The sequence below is a fragment of the Macrosteles quadrilineatus genome, unplaced genomic scaffold (assembly GCF_028750875.1).
Source record: "Macrosteles quadrilineatus isolate MER2022 unplaced genomic scaffold, UCM_ALF_1.0 Scaffold_8__2_contigs__length_117827958, whole genome shotgun sequence".
Classification (NCBI taxonomy): Eukaryota; Metazoa; Arthropoda; class Insecta; order Hemiptera; family Cicadellidae; genus Macrosteles; species Macrosteles quadrilineatus.
Window position 1 is genome coordinate 31,130,659 of NW_026542601.1, and position 22,656 is coordinate 31,153,314.

A 22,656-nucleotide genomic window follows, 5' to 3' on the forward strand; every position below is an offset into this window, starting at 1 on the left:
GGTTCATAGATTTTATTTCTAATACCAGTAATGGTCTAAGATATATCTATGTTATTAATTTAAGATAGATTGGTTTACACCATTCTGTGCACAAAAGTGTACTTTATGAATAAAGCATATTGGATTTGATTAGTAAAAGCCTATTTATCAAGTTTGAGAACATAGCAAATATACTTACCACCATTTTACCCTCGAACAATTTGGGAACAGTTCCCTCAACGCATGTCCCTTTCATTTTGCTTTCCAGTTTATCGAGCAACTAAAAAAATACAGATGTAGAGGTTAAATAAGGTTACATTATTATTTCAAAATCATACCACTTTTGTTGTTCTACATTCTACAGTATTATATAAGTGAACCATAACACTATACCATTAGTTATGAATACGACATTTCTAAGAGGTTATTATATTCTAAAGGGAAAGGCATGAGTTGAAATGGTTTGGAATATTTTACATTGGAAACCTGAGAGCTAAGAGAGCCAAGTTCAGAGGGTTATCCAAATTTGTCCCTTAAGTGTAACAAAGAAGAACTAGTAGCAACCAGACAACTTATGATACATCACAAAACATTTCATTGGACATCCAATGAATGAGAATAGTTGACATTAGACGACATGAGAATGTTACTTCTTAAAAGTAAAAATTGAACAAGTTAAAAATACAGCTGTGATTTTACCAATTACTCCACTCTGGCCAGTAACGTAAGCTTAGGTCAGATGAAGTTTAGGTTTATTTGTGAACTTTACTTTACAAAGTTTGCTATGGTAAGAATTAAAGTTGTCAAACATGACAAATAGTTATGGTTTCTCAGAGAAATAACTGTCAAAAAACTTAACAGGTATCAAATATAAACTTACAACTCGTAAAAACTCCTGTACGTCGTGTTGCATGAATGAGTCGAGCGTTTCCCAGCCGAAGCTCTTTGTCAGTTTCTTGGTTCCGACTGGTTTGTCGCAGAACTGTAACTCGTGAAAGACCCGTTGTAACGCCAGCGCCACGGACTTGCTTGAGTCATCACTTTCTGTGGGCATCTTGTAGACAGCCTATAAACAAAACAAATTAATGTAGCTATATGATCATCTTACTGTAATTATTAGTCTAGTAAAATCAGAAAATAATAATGTAGATTATATAACTGGGGGAAGAAACTGAGAAAGTTTGATACACACAACTTATTAGAAAAAGAGAAAACATTGAAATCCTACAACAGTAAGTTAATTTTCCAGTTGAAACCAATTTTGAAGCAGTAAAATGTTCAATGCAAGGATGTAATAAAAGTGTGCAGCAGTATGATTTATGGTAGGCATCAGTTTGACATCAGAGTAAAAAATGCAGAATAGTTATTTGTGCAACTAGTGAGAAAAGTGAGCAATTGACTCACTCGAGAGAAATCCTTACTCACGAGCCGTAGGCGAGTGAGGAATGGTTTCTCGAGTGAGGCAATTGTACTTTGAACTCGAGTTGCACATTATACTTTTCCTACAGTTACCATAAAACAAATAAATTGGTCTTATGTTTCTTCAAACATAACCTATTTTTACACAGAAGTGAACTTTTAATATAACATTTAATGTGAAGTGACAAATACAACAGTACAACAGCTGACCAGCTGATTTACAGCCAGTGCTGCCAACGTACTTCGCGCGCATACGACGTTGCCTGCATGTTACGCGCTCACTATTTCGTGCCTTCACGTTGCAAATCTGGAGTGAGACAAAGTAATTAGAGTGAGACAATGTTAACATTGTCTCACTGATGAGCGAATTGGCCACTTTGCTTTCTCAAATCAGTGAGAGAACATTTACATTGTTAGGTAACTGTAGGAAAAGAAAATTACACATCTGAAAATGTTCACACACCGTTAAAACACACAAAACAATGTACCCTCATTAAAGTGGACTCGACTAGACAGCTAATTGATAATATTGTAATGAAATTTCAAATGTGCACTGTATACTGAACAGTTTTGGGGCGATCATCAGGAAAGGAGAGGGTGAAACAATGATAAGAAAGGTTGGTTTTGGCTAAATATGCTGATAAGATTAAGGTTTCACTTACCATGTTACATACAACCATGTAACTTGTGAGCTCAGTACAATACACTTTCGATTATCCTAGCGCCGGGTTATCAGAGGTTGTTTTAGGCCTAAATGTATATATTAGAGATTTTCCCATATAGGGAATAAGCTATTGCCGTAGTACTCATAGTAAAACCTGGACCCGGGACTGATTTACTTTTTTGTTTTGAGGGCCCTAGAGGTTGTTATAAATGCCAAAAAACTTAACAGGTAATGAATATAAACTTATAACTCGTAAAAACTCTTGCACGTCGTGTTGCATGAACGAGTCGAGCGTTTCCCAGCCGAAGCTTTTTGTCAGTTTCTTGGTTCCAACTGGTTTGTCGCAGAACTGCAAAAATGCTACCGCAGCTCAAACCCTGATGTAACCCCTAACCTCAAAATCAAAGACACCTCCATGTTATTCAAGATTCTCGGTCTCTGAGAGGTAGTCTCGGTCCCAACAACCTTGGTTAATTGGGAGTGTGCTGTACTCAAGTGACTGTTAACTAATTCCGTCAGGACAGGTATGTCCTGTTTCTTGAGTTGGTAATAAAACCTAACCTACGCCTTCACAACCTCACCTTCCGCAGCTGGTTGGTGAAATAGAGTGTTTGCAGGAGAGAATTCATGTAACATGTTGCCCCTTGGTTCTTCAGACCGACGTAACCTGTGTGTTTCTTGGAGTCCCAACTGACACCGTGAGGAGCGTCGGCAGCTACGTGCACCTGTCAACCAGATTAATAAAATTGTAAATCAATAAAATATAATCACACATTGGACTCTTTCTTGCTTGAACCTTTCACCTACTTTGAGAGCCTTATACGAACTAAAAAAATTAAACAAATATAAGTCAATAAGCTAATGGACACCTTTAAAATCACACATAAGGGTAATGGCACACTCGCCCGACGATGACCATGACAAAAACCTCAACAAGTTTTTTTTATTCACCACGCAGACAGGACACGACACGACCACCACAATGAATGTTATGCCTCTCTTCAGATCAAAATGAATGTTGGAGACTTAGCTACTTTAGTTTAGTGCTGAATTTTTATCGTAGAGACATTTAGCGAAAGAGAAAGCGATACTGGGTGCATCTCATGTTGGCCGTCAGATCTACAAATGGACATTTACAAAATTTGATGGGAAGCTATGCTAATATGAAAATAAATGTAGCCTAAAGACCTCTTTTGAAGTCTTATTCAAAATGTAACTACAACATTACTTAACATAATTAAGCACTAGATTGGGTTTACTTTCATGAAGACAGCTTTTAGATTTGTGGGAATTAACTCACAAAATTTCTAAATATCAGAACATAACTTAAATATAACATAACATACCGGTAACACGAAAAGCAACAACCTTACCTCAAGGATGATGGTGTCATCTTTGATGTATCCTTTCTCTGGGTCAAGGACATCATTCCAGGCAAGAAAGTGGCTGAATCCCCAGTCATTCTCCTTGCAGTAAAACAGATGTTGGATTTCTGAAAATAAAGTCAATCTCTTCATTTTTCATTTACATGTTAAAATATTTGTTTGGATTGCGACACATTTATTACATACAAGATCTTGAGGATATTCTCATTGAAATGAAAAAGGTAATACAAAAACCAATTAACTTGTTCACTGACTACTAAGATGAATATTGTAGGCGCTGTCATGGGGCTCGCGCCGACATTGGCCGACGTACAAACGATCTGAAATACATTGGATTACTGAAATCTTAGCCATTAACGAGGGTAGTTGTTATTGAGAGGGCCACCTGTTTACACCTCAACCTTTTTCACGTTTGTACCGGCTTATGAGTTTAGAATGGGTTAGTTAAACAAATAACCACCAAAGGGATTAGCCAAAGAAGATCGAATGCCCTTATTATTCAGCATAGAACGTGTTAACAGGTTGATAAGATAATCAATAGAGGATTAGGTATACGATACATTGCTTTTAACAATTTGGGAGAGTTTAGGAGAGTCCTATAGCAGATTTTCAAAGAAAAGTGCCCTTTAGAGTTTTAAGATTCAATTTAAGAAAATGTTCAATACAGCAAAAACCTTAACAAAATTATTGGATAAATTAAGCGTTTTCAAGACCCACTTTATAGTGTCCTTTATCTCCTTACATCCTATGTTATCTCCTTATTCGTGATAGTTTGAACTGCATTCACATTCATTTACTTTACTAAAGACTGCCCACCAAACAGGAAAAGGAGGTTGAGAGGTAGTGAGGGTTGCGCAACTACATCAATTAATCTAGGCCGATAGGAAATTGATGTAGTCAGCACTGAACATGATAAAAAACAGCTTTATCTATACTCTATACTGCTTCAAAAGTGCAGGTGTAAAGGGGAATCGGCAGTTGTAACTACATAAGAGATTCGATCCTCAAGTTCAGCCTATTAAATATCAATCTCAAATCTTTTTATAAGATTCGGTGAATTTGAGATTTAGGTTGACAAATTGATAAGTGTTTCCAGACCCCTTTTACAAATTATTATCAAAGGCTGTTATACAAGGTTGTTTAACTCACTTCGACTGAAGGTCTGTATGCCTTCGCCCTCACGCTGTGCAATCAGTCGCAACTCTGCGTTGGCATAACAGCTCCATGTTGAACTTTCCGATTCTCCATTACACTGGGGAAAACATCAGAAACATGTGATATAGCCAATCATATACACTACAGGGTATTGATGAAAATAGGATTTTTAAAATCTTAAAAAAACTAGAGTGGGAAAAAAGTTTCAAACTAGAATTATTTTAGTTAAAATTATTGATATTCAATTAAATAATGCATACTCTTAGCCACACTTAAATCTCCTTTTACAAATGAAACAACAGAGAGACAGATTTTCTAACAAGTAGTAAGGAAAAAATACCTTAAAACCTTACTTTACTTACAGAAAAGGTACAGAGGAGACTTGCTTATGGGACGACAGTGCGCTTTCAGTTCTGGTATGTTGTGCCAGAAATATGTTTGTGACAAGGTAGGACAAACTAGGACAGCGAGGAATTACATGTAATCATGTAATTCAAGGTGGGAATTCCAATCGCACAGGGTACAGGGTCTTCCTCCACTGTGAGCATTGTAGTACATGAGGGCAAGAGCGTCCATATGGTATTTTGTATTACATTTGTACCATCATTGAACACCAGCACTAGTGCTAGACACCATCAAGTGTACGATTGAATGTTTCCTCTGTACCATACTTCTCTGAGCTTAACTCGACCCTTCCAAATCCCTAGAAACTGTCAGACCAAAGTTGTTACAAACCTGCAGAAAGAATCCAAGACTCCGCTGCTGTTGACGATCCTGCATCGGAGATATCCTGGGCATCACCATGATCTTCCATGGTAGGTTACGGACGTAGCAGGCTGGCGACAGTTGCGACTCCTTCAACTTGCTGAAGTTCTCAACAATGAAGCGGAAAGTAGCTTCTGACCTGGCCTCGTCTGTAACACATAAGTTATGTTAGGATGTCACAATACAGTTTAACAACAGAGTTTTGACACCTGAAATGGTATAAGGTAACTCATACAAATGTAGGCCTGACTCACTCAAATGGAATTTGATTAGCTACTTAAATGATTTGTCATTTAAAATATGAAAGCTGTCTAAAAATTAAGGTCTTCACCAAGCTCCCATTGTAGGTAAGCAAACTTAAGTACGGTCCACAAGAGTCTGCAGTTGAGGGAGGAGCCTATTTACCATGTGACTTCGAAAGAGCCAATGAGGATCGTGCGTTGTTGCCAAATCTAAAAATACCCGCTGATTTGAAAATACTGTTTAGTATAAAATATGAAAGCTGTCTAAAAATTAAGGTCTTCACCAAGCTCCCATTGTAGGTAAGCAAACTTAAGTACGGTCCACAAGAGTCTGCAGTTGAGGGAGGAGCCTATTTACCATGTGACTTCGAAAGAGCCAATGAGGATCGTGCGTTGTTGCCAAATCTAAAAATACCCGCTGATTTGAAAATACTGTTTAGTATATTTTAATTATTGTCGTCAACAGGCAATATGGCAAAGTCGCACTAGCCCTGTCTTGTGATTGGCTGACGCTAACTGCAGACTCTCGTGGACCCTAGTATAGTTTAAATCTGAGACCGACACACTGTTCTTTACTTCTTCCACAACTATTCTGTCTCATGTTTATGGTATAGCCTCTATATCACTGAATTTTACAATAAAAGGTTTAAATTACCTGTATCCGTCAAGTGATCCTGGTTTGTAGTTAATTGACTACAGCCGTCTCATGTTGTAAAAACACATCTTCAGGTCAAACGTACATTGATTTAATCCATGGAATGGTCGTCAAAAGGTTAAAGTTCACAAAAATAACACATACACGTACACGAAAACATTAAAACATAAATTGGCCAAAACAAAAATATGAAAAACGTGTGATAGGCATCGGACACGTACGGCGCCGCTAGAAGGTATCACGCGTTTTTCGTATTTTTGTTTTGACCAAATTTATGTTTTAATGTTTTCGTGTACGTGTATGTGTTATTTTTGTGAACTTTAAACCTTTTGACGACCATTCCATGGATTAAATCAATGTACGTTTGACCTGAAGATGTGTTTTTACAACATGAAACGGCTGTAGTCAATTAACTACAAACCAGGATCACTTGACGGATACAGGTAATTTAAACCTTTTCTTGTATTCTGTCTCGTTTCCATACCTCAGTCCAAATGTAGAACTCAAAAGGATGCAAGAGAAATTTGTTGCTCTCACCAAATATAAATTGCATTCTTTAACCTTAGCCACTTAGACAAAGCTGTATTGACAACTTGTATAACAGTTTTTAATGTTAATTCATGGAATATTTGTAGCATCTGTAACCTTCTAGAAAAAGCTGACTCTAAGGGCCCTTAGAGCCAGACATTACAAACACAAAAAAGGTTTCTCATCTTTTGTTATTTCTCTTCCATCCTAAAAATGGTTTGTACACTTCCGCACACAATTGAAGGGTTTTGTGCTGGGCGCGTCACATTTAGCAGCACAAAGAGATTTTTTAGTCTTAACTTGATGGATAATGATTTGTGCCTTTGACAAAGATTGCAAATTCAGTTTGATACATTAAACCATTGACGGACTAACGAGATTAAAATGCAGAGTATTTTTATATTTTACACACAAGCTAAGTATGGGCCTGCTAGTTCTAGTTAATCCATAGTTGCCTGTTGGCTGGTTTGGATTAGACTAAGAGGATTACTTTGCATCAAAATAATCTGTAATGTCTTTTCACAACAAAAACTATGGTGTTCTGGTGTTACTAATGCCATGTGTAATAAATCAATCATAAGATCAGCAACCTTTTATAATTAAAAATGATTTGAATAAATAATGTATTTCTATTTTTTTTTTTTTTACTGCAAAGACAATTTACAGTTATTGTTAAGTGGACTCTTTAATTTAAATGGTAGAAAATTTGTTAACAGAAGGTAGAAATGTAATCTACCAATGTCTTGTATCAGCGACTATAGACTATATTTTGGCAGTTTGAGGGGAAGTTACCACAAGCCACTTTTTTGCTTAATGTATGTTGCAGCTGATTGACAGGTTGTGTAAATGATTGTTTATATTTACTCGTCTATATTTACCTGTTTGCATATATTATAAGAAATTATCAAATAAAATGCCGCATAATAGTATGACAGGTTGTGTAAATGATTGTTTGTATTTACTCGTCTATATTTACCTCTTTGCATTTATTATCAGAGATTATCAAATAAAATGCCGCATAAAAGTAAAGTCTAAGGTATTTTAACCTATTGGCATACCAAAATTGCCCTACAAGATTACACTTACAGAAATTCCAAATTTTGTTTGCTCTTTTAGGGACTTGCGATAACTATAGCTTCCTTAATTATTATTATGTTTGTTTAAATTATTATCGTTCTCCTCGGCTATGTATCTGTAATCTATGTACTGTACCACTCTATTTCACTCAACCACAAACAAGACAGTCATGGCACATAACATAACCTCCCAACTCTCACTTATTGTTACTAATATTTTTGTTTTCCAAAATAGGTAGGCAATCAAGAAAACTAAAACTACACACAATATAACTATTGTAGATAAACAGAAAAAATTATTGATCTGACAAATTCTGCGATCTCTCAGAATAATGACGCTCAAATAGCAATGTCCTAGGACGGTACAGTTCTATCTAGGAATGCCATTATACAATGTAGGCCTAATAAAGATCTTGTTATCAACAGCCCAAGTGTTATAGAAAAGGCTAAAAGTGTGTGCGTTCACTCCCCATGGGAAGTGTTCCCAGGATTAGGTAAAGCGCAAGAACTTTGATAATGAAAAAGATGCAGAGGAATCTAAAAGAAGCTTCAACATATCACAAAGGAAGATTAGATTTGTGTGAAAGACCAAAACAAAATCCTATGCAATGATTATGCCAAAGAATTACGAGTGCACGATGATTTTAGCAGATCATCATCAACCTTCAGGACAAACGTTCTGACAGTGACAGCCGTTACAACACTGTTGAAGACGTTTAAGCCACAAATGGACATTGTAAGTAGGCCTATGAAATAATTCCAAAACCAACAATGTAAATGTGCTAGTAGATTGTAACGGAGTACAGTACTACAAGTTAATCAGTGCTTATGATGGTAGATACATGGATCACATTAAATTGTTCAGATGACCTTGACAAATTTGGTGAATAGACAACCTTTAACAAGGAATTTACATAAATTAATTTGCTCTCTAAAAAAGGATAGAATATTAAAGCAAAGTAGGCTACTTACTTAAAAAGCAAGAATAAAAATATAGTAAAATCAATTTTATTTTTTTAATAATTAAATTTTTTCCAATGTTAAGATAAAACAAAAAAATTAAATTTAGGAAACAATCCCCTCCCCATAAAAAAATAAATAGCCTATATTAGTGACATGGCCTATTTTATAACATAGGCACAGAATTGCATAAAAATGTGTCAGGAAATAATATGCAAGCCAACAAACAGTTAAAATGCTGTAAATTAGAGAAACTTAATTTTTATTTATGGTTCAACAAAAAATGTAAAACAACAATATCAACTTTAATTGTTTTGGGGTTGACTCGAAACACTAAATAAATTCTATCTTACTTCAGAAAGAAAAATAGTACGAAAGCAAAAAAATATACTAATAGGTAGCCTACTATTATTATATTGTAAATAAAACCTAATATTCCTTTTTTGATTCAGCCTACTAAGTATAATAAAACTAAAACTACTTTGATATTCAATTACAACTTCTACTGTGAGCTATATTTAACACATGATGATGCACTTTTAAAGACACAATTTATGACTCACAGTTCTATTTATATTTTTAACACGCTTGAGTAAAGATAGAGATGAAAGGTTATATAATTTTAAAGTGTAAATAAATACATTTTTTTCTACATAGCTTGTTCTATACAGGGTGATTAATATAAGTGAGCCAGCCGTTTTATTAGAAAACTATAAGAGATATCAAAAAAAGTTAAATGGTAAGTGCCTTGGATTTTTTATTTAAAAAATTGTAGTCAAGTAAAAAAAAATATTTTAGCCGCCATTTTTCCAATATGGCCGCCAACTTTGATTTTTCTTATGGAACAGCCTGTATTTTATGATTATTCTGGTAGAAAATGTAATTTTAAGACGATTTTATTCTAGTGATTTTTTTCATAAACCTAACCGTTTCAAAGATAATAATGGTTTAAGTTGTGAAATTTTGAATGGTTTTCGAATAAAACAGCTGGCATGCTTGCTTAGGCCTTTATCGAAACTCTTTCTCATGCAGAAATTTCAAAACTCTAACCATTATTATCTTTGAAACTAGGGATGGACGAGATTGGATTTTTAGTTTCGAGACGAGACGAGACAAGATTTTTTATTTCTCATAAAATTTCGAGACGAGATCGAGACGGGATTTCCCTTCTCATACACAACGAGAAATGCACGTTCGGAATTGTTACCTGATTTTGTAACATTGTTAGATGACTGTTTAAATACAAAAATAATGATAATAGGCAAGAATATTTACAATCTTTTATTAAAAAACATCAGCATAATAAAATAAATCATAAAATAAAATATTAATTTTTATAAAATAGTTACTTGTTTTGACTTTTTTTATAGTAATAAAACATTCCTCACACTGCTAACACTTAACAAAACTTCTCAAATGTTATTAAAATAATGAAAGTAATATTTACATTTGAAGAACTAATCAAATAAGAACGCCTTCGCAAAGGAAACGCAACTACAACACGCTCCTGTATTGCGGGTATTGCATTGACTTTCTGCAGGCGTTTTTATTTTTATTTTATTTTTTTTTTTTTTTTTAATTCTCGTCTCGATAAAAATCTCGGGCAAAAAGAAATCTCGTCTCGTGTAACGAGATTTAAAATTTCCCGAAAATTTCCCGAAATTTCGAGACTTGACCATCCCTATTTGAAACGGTTAGGTTTATGATACAAATCACAAGAATAAAATCGTCTTAAAATTACATTTTCTACCAGAATACATCATAAAATACAGTGTTCCATAAGAAAAATCAAAGTTGGCAACCATATTGGAAAAATGGCGGCTAAAATAATTTTGTTGACTTGACTACAATTTTTTAAATAAAAAATCCAAGGCACTTACCATTTAACTTTTTTTGATATCTCTTATAGTTTTCTAATAAAACGGCTGGCACACTTATATCAATCACCCTGTATATTACCCTATTTTTTATATAGAAAATGTTTGTGTAACTATGTAATTCGTAGTATTATGATTTAAATTCATACAGATAGGATAGAAATAAACTCATATTATGGACGGCCAGAAATAAACATGTTTGTGGTTTTGACCTAAATAACTACTTTAGATGTTTATTGTTCTACCCACTTAGCCATTAGGCTATGTGGACAATAAAGGATAGCCTATTTACTTGGAACTTCGCTGTAAAACAAACAATAGAACAAAAGCCTATAATAGCCTAACAACAGCCTAAGGGTTTTGTGTTGTGTAAGAATAATGGATTTTAAAAAGAAGAAATAAGGCATCTAGGCCTAGTATGGTACTTTGACTGGTTAGGATTGAAATAAAATACAAAAACAAGGGTTTAAATAACTCCAAACATTAATGTAAAAATAATTGAAAGTACAGTAGCTACTTACCGCCTATTATCCATCAGTCTATTACACAAATATAATGAACATATCCTAGAAAATAACACTTGGTTATCAAGTATGGAAAGTTAAGGATTGTTACCATAAAAATGGTACAATATCACTGAAAATAGTTATTTGCCTTCAAGCAAACATTATACTAGCGATTCTAAACTATTTTACTGTTATTTAACACATTTTTATTATCTCGCTGTCTTGTCTGTTCGGAACAAATTTTGCAATCAATTTTTTACAAACTTCCCGATGAGCTAGAGACTTTAAACTTGAAACATAGGTAGCTCACCAATGGATGACAATGCAATATCAAATAATTTTATTTTCATACTTCCCTTGGGCTGACGCCCCATGGGTTTCCAAAGTCTCACAATGTTTACATTTTGGAAGAATGTAAAATAGTAAGATCTCAGGCTATATCAATTGAAGTCAGCTGTAAATGCTTAAATTTACTTTAATTTTAATTTACTACTTTAAAATTACCAGACCAACCCTCCTTCCGTATCGTGTTTCCTGGTACCGACGTTTTTGTAATGTTTATTTATTGTTTGTTTTATTGTTTGTGTGTTAAATGTATGACATATATGGATTTTAACTTCAACGACTTTCTCTTGAACGAAATTTGATGGCCTTGACAGCCTGATGAAGTTCCCATCCGGAACGAAAATGCAGTAGCCTATATTTGGGCTACAATGGATTACTTGACAGTATACAGTATTTAAACCATTATTTATTATTACCAGTGATCCGGAGGCTAACAACATAAAATTATTTTTATACCTACCTTTTTTCAAAAGTTCCTAAGCTAGCCCAATGTTGGAGACTTGCTGGGGGAAGTCTTGTCTACAGGAAGTTGGGAGCTGTTGGGGTTGAGGTTTTAAAGTAGCCTATTGATCCTCAGAAGTTTTAGTTTATCCAGTAGCCTATCTTTTTTTTACGAAGTTGCAGTCTCAAGCTACTATAGAGGAATATAGCTTAGCTCTTGTTTTGTTAACTTTCAGCCTAAATATGTCCATAGGCTATAGGTATTTTATGGACTAACCTGATAGTGATAATACAGCAAAACCCACGTACGTTAAATAATCACGTACGTAGTGCAGCATAGGCACGTATAGCCTACACAAAGTTCCATCATAATGCGCTTAAAATTTCAAAAAACTTTTAAGTTGTGAGATCGGAGTGAAGAGGTCCATAAAAATAATGGTGAGCGATAAAATGTTTTTAAATGTTAAGTAATCTACCAATCGCTCAATATATTATAACTATGGTACGATACGGTATACTTTCCATTTCTTGCAATAAAACCAGAATACTTTCAGTATTGTGAGCAAGTGTTAGTATTATTTTATACTCTACTAGTAGGCCTACACTATTCCTGGGCAGTGTATATGTATATAAAGTTTCACACTGAATAGGCCCTAACCATCTACGATACAGCTGTGAACACCAATCTCTCCAGCTTTGCTAGTCAATGCAGGACATTGTGGAAAATATTTATTAAGTGATGACTGTTAGTTATAAACATCAAATTGGCCTACCTTCTTCCATGTCTGCGTCTTGAATGGTTTGTTCTGTGACTTCTCCGTTAATTGTTTGGCTGTCCATTAGTCCGCTAGTGTCATTGGGAGCATCATTTTCAACTGAAACACAAAACTACATCATAAATCTGGACGAGAGAGAGAGAGAGAGAGAGAGGGCAGCATTGCACTAAGCAGCAGGCTTAGGTTCGCAATAACTTATGTAATTTGGTCCTTACTTTACTAAGTTTAGGCTTTAAGTTAGGCTAAGTTAGTTAGGCTATTAAGTTAACTTAGGTCTAACTTGAAACATGTCAAGCTTATGGGCGATTCCTACCAAAACATTCACACATTTATTTTGAAACACCAGCTTGTACAAGAAAGTTACTAAGAGGTTGAACAGAATAGCCATAACATGTTTGCTGTAAAAAAATTTAGAACACTGTAGGAGCTAAGTTCTAAGTTAAAATCAAATTTTTTCTCTATTTCACACCCAAAATAACATCTTAAGTATGTTTGCTTCTTAGGTAAGTTAACTGACTTAAAACTAGAGATATAAGATAGGCCTATGCATGATTCAGATCAGACTCCAAGTTGGTATACAAGAGTGAGGTAGGCTACCCTACTTTTTAGAATTAAATGCCAGCACATTCGACTAGCCTGTTCACATCACTTTGGCCCCCAATCGTTACGCTGACCGGCCGGACGATTGTTACGTGTATGGGGTCACCGACAGGCCGCCGGAATGCCAACAGTAGGATTTACGTTCAATTTGAAGTTAGGCACAGTTATGGACATAACCTAACTTTATTTTTGCTCAGTCTTTGTGTTGTGACATATATCGAGTGTTTTGTATTGTTCAGTGACAGTGCCTAAGTTAGAGTAGATAGAGTAATAAATAATTAATTTTAATTTTATTAGTAAGTAAAATCATTTTTCCAATCCTTGGGATAGGTACAATCTAAATTCTTCCAATAAATTGACATCGGTTGGTGCTGTTCTGTTTGAAGCAAAACACTTTTTATGCCATCAGCCCTCTTCCTCATTTTCCTTTTCTGCAGTGTTAATCGCAGCATAGGCCATCACCTCCTCCATTTGAGACGACATGTCACACTACATCACTGTTCACAGCAGCTGCAAAACGCAAACTGACTCTGCACGCACACTTGCTGCCAGGCGGGAAAGGTTCAGTCCGGCCATCCGAATCGTTGCATGTATGGGGACCCTCCTTTCACAGGCCAAACTGTTGTTTGGCCTTCCAGGGCCGTTAGTTACGTGTATGGGGGGCCTTAGGTTAAAATGCAATCAAACTTTTCAATGCTCCTCCCCATCAGACCTGTCAGGCCTTCAAAAAGCTTAAGGCTTAGCCTACTTATGCTTAATATTAAATTCACATCCACAAAACTTAAATGGGTTTGGACCACTTTCCTTTAAAAGTGTTAACTTAATACTTAGGCCTAACTTACATCTAGCTAACTTGTGAATTCAAAATACAATGCCACTGGCATAGGAAATAGCTTATTCCATATATTGGAAATTCACTAAAAAAGAAAATATATGTATGCCTAGAAGTTATAACATAAGTAACTTAAAAAGAGCAAATGCTTGAAAGTTTCACAGTACGGTACTTAATTTACCTGATCATTTCTTGTTAACGGACAGTGATATTAGATCGGACAGTCTCACTGAATTTCAGTTTTAATCGGGATAACTTATTTAAGTTACTTAGGCCCTAACTTTTGTTAACGTGTTTTAATGTAAGTTTTACCTTACTGTATTAGCTACTTAACTTAGTGTATTTTATTAAGTATCAGTTCTTCATATTTTACCCTATGGGGGTATTGATGGCGTCATTATAAACATAAAATAACTTTTTAACTTATTTAGCATGGTAACTTCAAGGCTAATCGAAATTGCACCATAACTTAAGTTAGGGTCTTTGACTTGGCTAGAAGTTAAGGCAATGTAAAACTAACTTAAGCCTAAGTTAATTAACTTAAAATTATCCCAAAATGTGATCAAACAAGGACAGTGTGCAGATGTCTTAGCAGAAAATACACTATGCTAGCATAACTACAGAAATGGATCACACTCCCTTAGTAGAATTGTCATCCTTAAGGAATCAGTTGAAGCCAATTTTATAGCTTAAGTTAAGTTAGTTACTTCTGTACGTCAGAGAACTTACTGTAGGGCTATAAGGCTGCACTTTACTTGACGTCCTACACTCATTCAATTGTTTTTTTCGATTCGATATTTTCATTCGATTTTTTTCATTCGATATATCGTTTGGTTAGTTAGGTTAGGTTAACCTTACCTAACTAACCAAACGATATATCGAACGAAGCAATCGATTAATCGATATATCGATCGATATTTTCATTCGAATGAGTGTAGGACGTCAAGTAAAGTGCAGCCGGCTATAAGTTAGGTCGTGTTTTGTTTACAGATTTGTTTCTTGTTAACTTATTTCAGTCATTTAAGTTAAATAAAACCTCGTTAAACCAAATAAATCACTTTAAGTTAATCATATAGGCTACAATTACTGATCTCCTAGTTAACTTAATAACCAAAAAGTACAAATCATTAAAATAGGCCGAGGCCTACCCCTAAGTTAAAATAATAGAAACAAAATTTTGTCTACACTAGCGATCAGTACCGACGTAAATGAACTTAGACACGAAAAACAAACTTCAAAATTTACAATGGGATGAGAAGTCTACTTGTGTTGCTTAGTCTATGGTTAGCCCTAACTTAATTTAAGCTTAGCCTTAGTTATGATAATCTCTAGAGTAGCCTAGGCCTAGCCTAAGTAGGCCTAGGTTAAACCAACAAGTAAGCTTAGAGAGCATAATCCAGCCCTACAAATAAGAGTAGGGTAAAATTATCTCATTAAAGGCCTAACTTAAGTTTTCAAAACCTGAGTAAGATAACCTAAGGTTAACGTACCGGTACCGAGACTGGCTTAAGGTTAACTTATTTGTTTGAAGGCTATTTGATAGGCCTAGACATAAATGAAGACATTACTTGTCTGAGGCATTTGTAGATAAGCCAGAAGGTTTAAGTTAATTTGGCCTAGGCCAAAATAGCTAAGTAAAGCTGCATTCAAAATAAATTATTGACCTTAGGCCTACCTATCTTTGCAGTTAGGAGTGACCTGATGTCTACTTAGTAGGCCTAACTTAAGTTACTAGTGGACTTGAAAAAAATAGGTAAACGTCTAATCTAGGGAGGCTCAACATTCACACTAATGCATGGCTAAGGGTTTAAAAGTGAACTAATTTAATTTGTTCAGGTAATATGGGAATCAAGCCAAATCCATTCTGTCATTTATTTTACTCTCAAGGGAGGTTTAAATAATTAACTTATTATGAATCATAAGTGTGTTACAATGTTAAATTGAAAGATGGTGCGAAGAAATAGCTAGCTGCTAATCGTTAATTTTTACAATAACATAAAGTAGGTCCTAGAAAGAAATCTGAAATAATGGAGTTGACGCCTTGACATAAGGAACGTTCATTCTCATTACTGTAGATGAAAATCTTGACATCTTACCTTCATGGGTATCCATTTCTTCAACATCGTTGTTTTGATTTACTGCGTCAATAACGTGGTTCATATTATCGTTCGATAGAATTTGGTTATTTTTAGAAGAATTATTATGAATTTTAAGTTTTTTAATGCTAGCGGCCACACGATCCTCAGAACTGTGATTTTTACCCGACACGGCAAGTTTGACGGGTTTACTTGCGATGCGCCCAATGTCTGCAGATTTCTTCACCCCCTGTTTCCAGGGGAAACAACGCAACCATATATATTTCTAGTAAGTAATAAGCCCACGAATCTTAATTACAACTACAGAATTTGTCAAAAGTCACAATGTAAATTCACATGAAAATAAACAAAATGGCTGACGGGTTAACTTCGTGGATTTGCGCAGGCGCTGTGTAGTGTAGCGCAGTTGTGGTTTTCGGTAAACTACTACTCCAGAAGTCCAGTGTAGAGCCAAAAAAGACTGATGACTTAGCACTCTAATAAGGTATATATTTGAGAGAAACATATAATATTATAATGATCGTGTTTATAATTTGTTCATAACACTAGAATGACTGAATATTGATAATTAAGACAGTTACCTTCTCTATTATTTAAGATTGGATTCATGTTGTGGAAACATGTTGTTATATACGATAAACAAGTCGTTTTGATGCCATATGTTTGAATATAAGTACTAAAACAAAACATTGGCTAGGGCACAGTGTTTATAACAACTAAAAAACACAAGAAAGTAGACTTCTCATCCCATTGTAAATTTTGAAGCTCGTTTTTCGCGTCTAGTTCATGTCCGGCACGGCCGCCTCTACCTCCGAGTGTCCGGTGACATTCAGGTTGCTAGTATTGACGATTGACGAAATGTTGTTTCTATTATTTAATTGTTTGTGGGTTAGTTTCGTGTTATTTTGTGCTTTACTGTTTGGTTATATAACTAGTAGTTGAGTTATTGTTATTGTTTATGATTATATCGTTTTATTTGGTTAAACGGGGGTTTAAATGACTGAAATAACAAGAAACAAATTGTAAACAAAACACTACCTCTACAGTACACCGGACAGAACTAACTATAAAATTTGCTTCAGCTGTTCTATAAGGATGAGAAGTCTACTAAAGGAGTATGTTTATCTGATTATTAATTAATACAAATCCAGTAATAGTCAATCGTTTTATCTATGCTAATTGCTAATAATTAATTATAACACTTTAAAATGAAACAACAAAGAAGGTCATTGGTTAAAGATATTCAGATGTAGGTGTTTGCCGGGGGCTTCAGCCTAGGAGGGGGCCTAATTTTTTTTATTAATTTATTTCACCGATAATCTGTTTTGTGGGAGACGTTGATGAAATCAGCGCCACCGCAAAAGATCTTCACTATTTTGTCGTTAAGGTAGGAGTTGTCACTATTCAACCACGATCGCGGAATGTCCAAGATTTTATCGCAACCGCGGGAGTGTCGAGAGTTATGTCCCCAAAAACTCGGAAGATCTTCACGATTTCACAATGATCGAAGGAGACGAAGATGGCGTCTCCGCTCTCGCCCAAGATGCTAACTATTTCTCTGCGGCCACAGAATACTTTCATGATTTCCCTACGATCGGAGGAGACGGAGATGGCTCGCGCATAATGTTAACTATTTCTACACGGCCAAAAGAAGTCATTCATGATTTCGCCGCGATCGGAGGAGACGAAGTTGACGTCTTCGTGCTCGCGCAAGACGCTAACTTTTTCTCCATGGTTACAGAACACTTTCATGATTTCGTTGCGATCGGAGGTCTCCAGCCACACAGCCACAGTTACACCACAGCCATACGAGACGTTCATGGTTTTTACCGTAATCGGAGGCGACGATGATGACGCCTCCGCGCTCGTACAAAGTGCTAACTATTTCCATAGGAGATGTTTATTATTCTAGCAACCCAACGTGTTCGCAGGAGACGAAGATGATGTCTCCGTGGTCACCCATGGTGTTCACTATTTTTCCGTGAATGTAGACATGTGCCGTTCGCAATCCCTCCGCAAACACGGTAGATATCCACGATTTTACTGTGACCGCAAAAGGCCCTAACATTTTGGCATAGATTCCAGATTTTGTGCAAACCGATTATAGTGTATCAATTATTAATATATTTTAAATTAATTATTTCTGAAACTAGGCTACCCGATTTTGATCCGATGCCCAAAAGATCATGATTGCTTACTGAACCTGAAAGAAATGAAAAATGTGTGGTCCCAACAAGACTCCTAATGTTATAAAAAAATAATAGACTTATTATTTTATTAGCTAAGTCTCCTAAGTCTTTTTGCCGGTCAGATCGTTGAAAACAAAAGACCAATAATTCATTGAGTTGAAGCAATACCTCTTTTCCAACCTTCCATAGAATCAGAATATAGAGGGGCCTTACTAGTGAGAGCCGAAGGGGGCCACATCCTCATGGGTTCTAAATAAGGCCCCGTATCAGGTCCACACTGTACAGAAAAATCCGTCATATCTGATACTATTTTTCTATAGATAGTCTGGGACGGGAAAAATCTTATCTGTGTATTTCATCAGATAAGGCCGACTCAACGGAGCGGTCAAGGGATCAAGCAACACATTTTAATTGCTATTTTAAAGTTCCATTTTGTTGTACTAAATGCATGTTTTTACCTTGTAATTCCAAAACTGTAGGAAAAACTAATTCTAGTGATTTATCAGTAATATCCAGGGGGAACTCAGATGGTGTAATGAATAACTGAGGAGTGGATGTCACAAAGAAATATTTTTCATTAGATACTATTCGGGCAGGGGACTCCTGGGTAGACACGAGTCTTTTATATAGTGATATAGGATATAGTGAGATATAGTGATATAGTGACTGGGTGAGACCCAGAGTGTTTAATGTTAGATGTTGTAGCTAATTGCTGACTTAGCTGAATCAGTTTTTATTACTGCACTAGCTGGCCCGACAGACGTCGTTCTGTCCTAATGTGGTTTTATGTCAATGCTCGTTCATTTTCAATATGAGCTCGTTCGCATGGCTCAATCACGTCCTGGTTGAAGTTCGTTTGCTACGCTTACTCTTACTCACCATTAGGTTGGAGCTCGTTCGCTGCGCTCACTTGCCTTCAGTTTAGCTCGTTCGCTACGCTAACTCGTCTCCAGGCTAAAAAATAATAGTGGTGCACCCTGTTCGTAAACCTATTACAATAATGCTATTGAACATCACAGAATTTGTTTAGTTGAACCAGGTGTTAAGATTCTTTAATTCCATTGAAATATGAGTACTCATAAGGTTAACATGGGAAACTCCAGAGCCACTAGGACGGAGCCCTTTTGACGGATCTGCACCAAACTTCACACAAACCATCCTTGAATACCGGTATTGCTTAATAATGCCTGAAAGTTTCATTACAATCTGTCTAGCGGTTTCAGAGTCCATAAAGGACAAACAAACAAACAAACATACATTGGATTTTATATAAATAAAGATATAATTGTTATATATATATTTCATATAATACTATAGCTGGCTCGACAGATGTCGTCTTGTCCTAATGTGGTTTTATGTCAATTGCTCGTTCATTTTCAAGATGAGCTCGTTCGCATGGCTCAATCACGTCCTGGTTGAAGTTAGTTCTTCCCCCATTTTTTATTTCCTCAATTTTAAGCTCAATCTTTGTATTCAATATAATGTATTTTATTCACAACAAAAATAAAATTGTAAACAAAACATGCATTGGTTTAAATAACTGCATTTATTTATTTTATATACCAACGGACATCTCCAATTTTATAAACTAGACATAACAACATTTCTCTTAAGTGACTGTAGAATTAAAATACATTTTTGTACAACATTCCAACCCAGTAATAAATATACACATATGTATGACACCCTGTATAATGATCGAAGATGATAATGAATGAATGATGATGATAATAGGTAATGAATGAATCTCTTCAATGTGTAAACAGATCAAATCTTATATTATATTCTTCACAAATATTATCTCAACAGGTGTAATATCTGGGTATGTCAGATCCCAAAGGTCAGGTCCGAAGTATGTTTTATCTATGGTCCTAGTGTAAAGCTAAGGTAGCTAAGGAAATAGGAAAAACCAGGGATATACATACAGGCGTTAAAATTAAAAAAAAAGAAACAAACAAAAACTAAGAAAGAAAAGGAATGAAAACTTGCCCATTAAGGAGAGGAGAGGTTAGAGCAAATCTTAATGATTCCTATCGCTCAGGGCGGTATATGGAAGGGAGTCGTGCTGTTAGGCTTTTGGACACGTCTGGAAACCTATTGCGGCTATGAGTAAGGCTATTTGTAGAAAACACTATTTATGTTAAATGTTGGTCATATCGATCTGTTATATACATCTTGAGTATTTTCATAATTAAAGTCATCAGAAATTATGACTGTTATTCGTTTTAAAATAACGCCTGTAATACAATTGCTCGAATTCAAGCAACAGGTACACTAGTATATATATATACTAGCAGAGTACCCGTACTTCGTATGGGGTTGGTGTACCTATAAATATAAAATGCTTATAGCAGTCATACTCGTGCTTTGCGTTTGCAATGGGAGAGGGCACGTTCGTTAAAGAAAATTTGGTTTACTATAATATTTACTGTATACTATAGTATAGCACATCTACCATAGGCATAATGTTCTACCACCACACCTAGACAATAGGAAAAAGTAAAGTTGTCACAGCTATTTGTTGCTGCTTCGTTCAAATTAGCTGTTGTCATAAATGCAAAAAGAATTAATGGTGCTGCACCCTGTTGGTAAACCTTATACTGTAACCTTTTAATGCAATTGAATTCATAGAACCAATTTGTGTAATTGAAACAGCTGGAAAAATTCTTTAATTCCTTTTAAATATGAATAAGCCTACTCATAAGGTTAACATGGGAAGTTCTAGAGCCACTGGGGCAGAGCCCAAAAGGATTTTTGAGAAAAGAATATGTCTATATGTTAATCGGGAATGTGAGCTATCATCATACTAAATTTCAACCCAATCCGAACAGTAGTAGATTGAACTTCAAACAAACAAACAAATACACAAACTTTCACATTTATAATATAAGTATGATGTATCAATTTGAACAGATGGTGTTTTTGTCCTCTAGTAACTTCAAAACTAAAAAGTAAATCGGTCCCGGGTACAGGTCTTACCATGAGTACTATGGTAATAGCTCATTCCCTATATGAGAAATTCCCTAAAACAGCTTCAACATTATAAAGAAAACATGGGAAACAAATTAATAGAGAACAATTTTTTTTGCAAACCTAAGGAGGCTAAGTATTCAAATTTGTGTAAGCATAGTAAGACAAACAAACACAAAGGACGAGATTGTAAATGTCTTTATTTACACTCTCAAAAAATACAAATTACATGATAGAATATAACATTTCTTTACTTTATGTTTAAAGTTATAAAACCCGTATTCATGTTAAATTGTTAAAAAATTTAAAATAGTTTAAAAACAAACATATAAATATATCTGTACCTAAGCCAATCATGTACTGTTACATTTTGTACAATATTTCTATAAAAAATAATGACAATATAATATACAAAGATAATCTATGCAGTATAATGTATATTAAAAATATGTTAAAGTATACAATAAAAGTTGTTTTAAAGAATTCAAAAATGCCATACAGAACATACATACCAAAAGTTATTAAAATGTGCTTAGGCTACTTCATTTTCAATTTAGTCAAATTTCTGAACAATAGCAGGGCCTATAGATTCTCAAATCATTCTTAGCTTACCTATAAGATAATCTATGCAGTATAATGTATATTAAAAATATGTTAAAGTATACAATAAAAGTTGTTTTAAAGAATTCAAAAATGCCATACAGAACATACATACCAAAAGTTATTAAAATGTGCTTAGGCTACTTCATTTTCAATTTAGTCAAATTTCTGAACAATAGCAGGGCCTATAGATTCTCAAATCATTCTTAGCTTATAAGATCTTTGGTAACTTCATGACAGGAACAATTTAAAACCTGAAAAAAAAACACTTTGTCAGTTGTACACATTGTGCATGTTATTATTTACAGGTACAGGATAATATTGGCTGCATAGCTGAAAGGTTATAGTGCTCGACAAGAATAGGTATGTTCACACTTTTGTGTGCACCAAGCGCATCAGCCCACAGCGTAGAGCAAGGCAATCCACCAGCCTTGTATTTCTGTGTGTTTCAACAAGCAACTGCTTTACATTTTTGACAAATTTTCGTTTTGTAGTTATTTGCAGCAACATGAATAGCAAAGAAACCTAAGAATTCATAGAAGATTGCTCTCATATGCTTCTGGGACATAGTGAATTTTACACTAACAAAACAAAGC

The 22,656-nt window shown here is 35.1% G+C and overlaps 1 protein-coding gene across 2 annotated transcripts in view; it reads right to left on the minus strand.

The window, feature by feature from the left end:
* LOC128999770 (ubiquitin carboxyl-terminal hydrolase 7-like) overlaps positions 1 to 16,688 on the minus strand; it is a 50,193-nt gene extending 33,505 nt beyond the window's left edge. The window contains exons 1-8 of one of the 2 annotated variants that reach the window (XM_054426437.1): positions 16,302 to 16,688; positions 12,771 to 12,872; positions 5,338 to 5,516; positions 4,597 to 4,699; positions 3,436 to 3,554; positions 2,644 to 2,787; positions 860 to 1,045; positions 179 to 259 (exon numbers count right to left, since the gene is read on the minus strand). In XM_054426437.1, coding sequence (XP_054282412.1) covers positions 179 to 259; positions 860 to 1,045; positions 2,644 to 2,787; positions 3,436 to 3,554; positions 4,597 to 4,699; positions 5,338 to 5,516; positions 12,771 to 12,872; positions 16,302 to 16,365 — 978 coding nt within the window. In that variant the 5' untranslated portion in view covers positions 16,366 to 16,688. Of the gene's footprint in view, positions 1 to 178; positions 260 to 859; positions 1,046 to 2,643; positions 2,788 to 3,435; positions 3,555 to 4,596; positions 4,700 to 5,337; positions 5,517 to 12,770; positions 12,873 to 15,880; positions 15,967 to 16,301 lie in introns of those variants that run through there. The other variant, XM_054426438.1, reaches the window with a different exon arrangement.
* Positions 16,689 to 22,656: the final 5,968 nt, after the last annotated feature.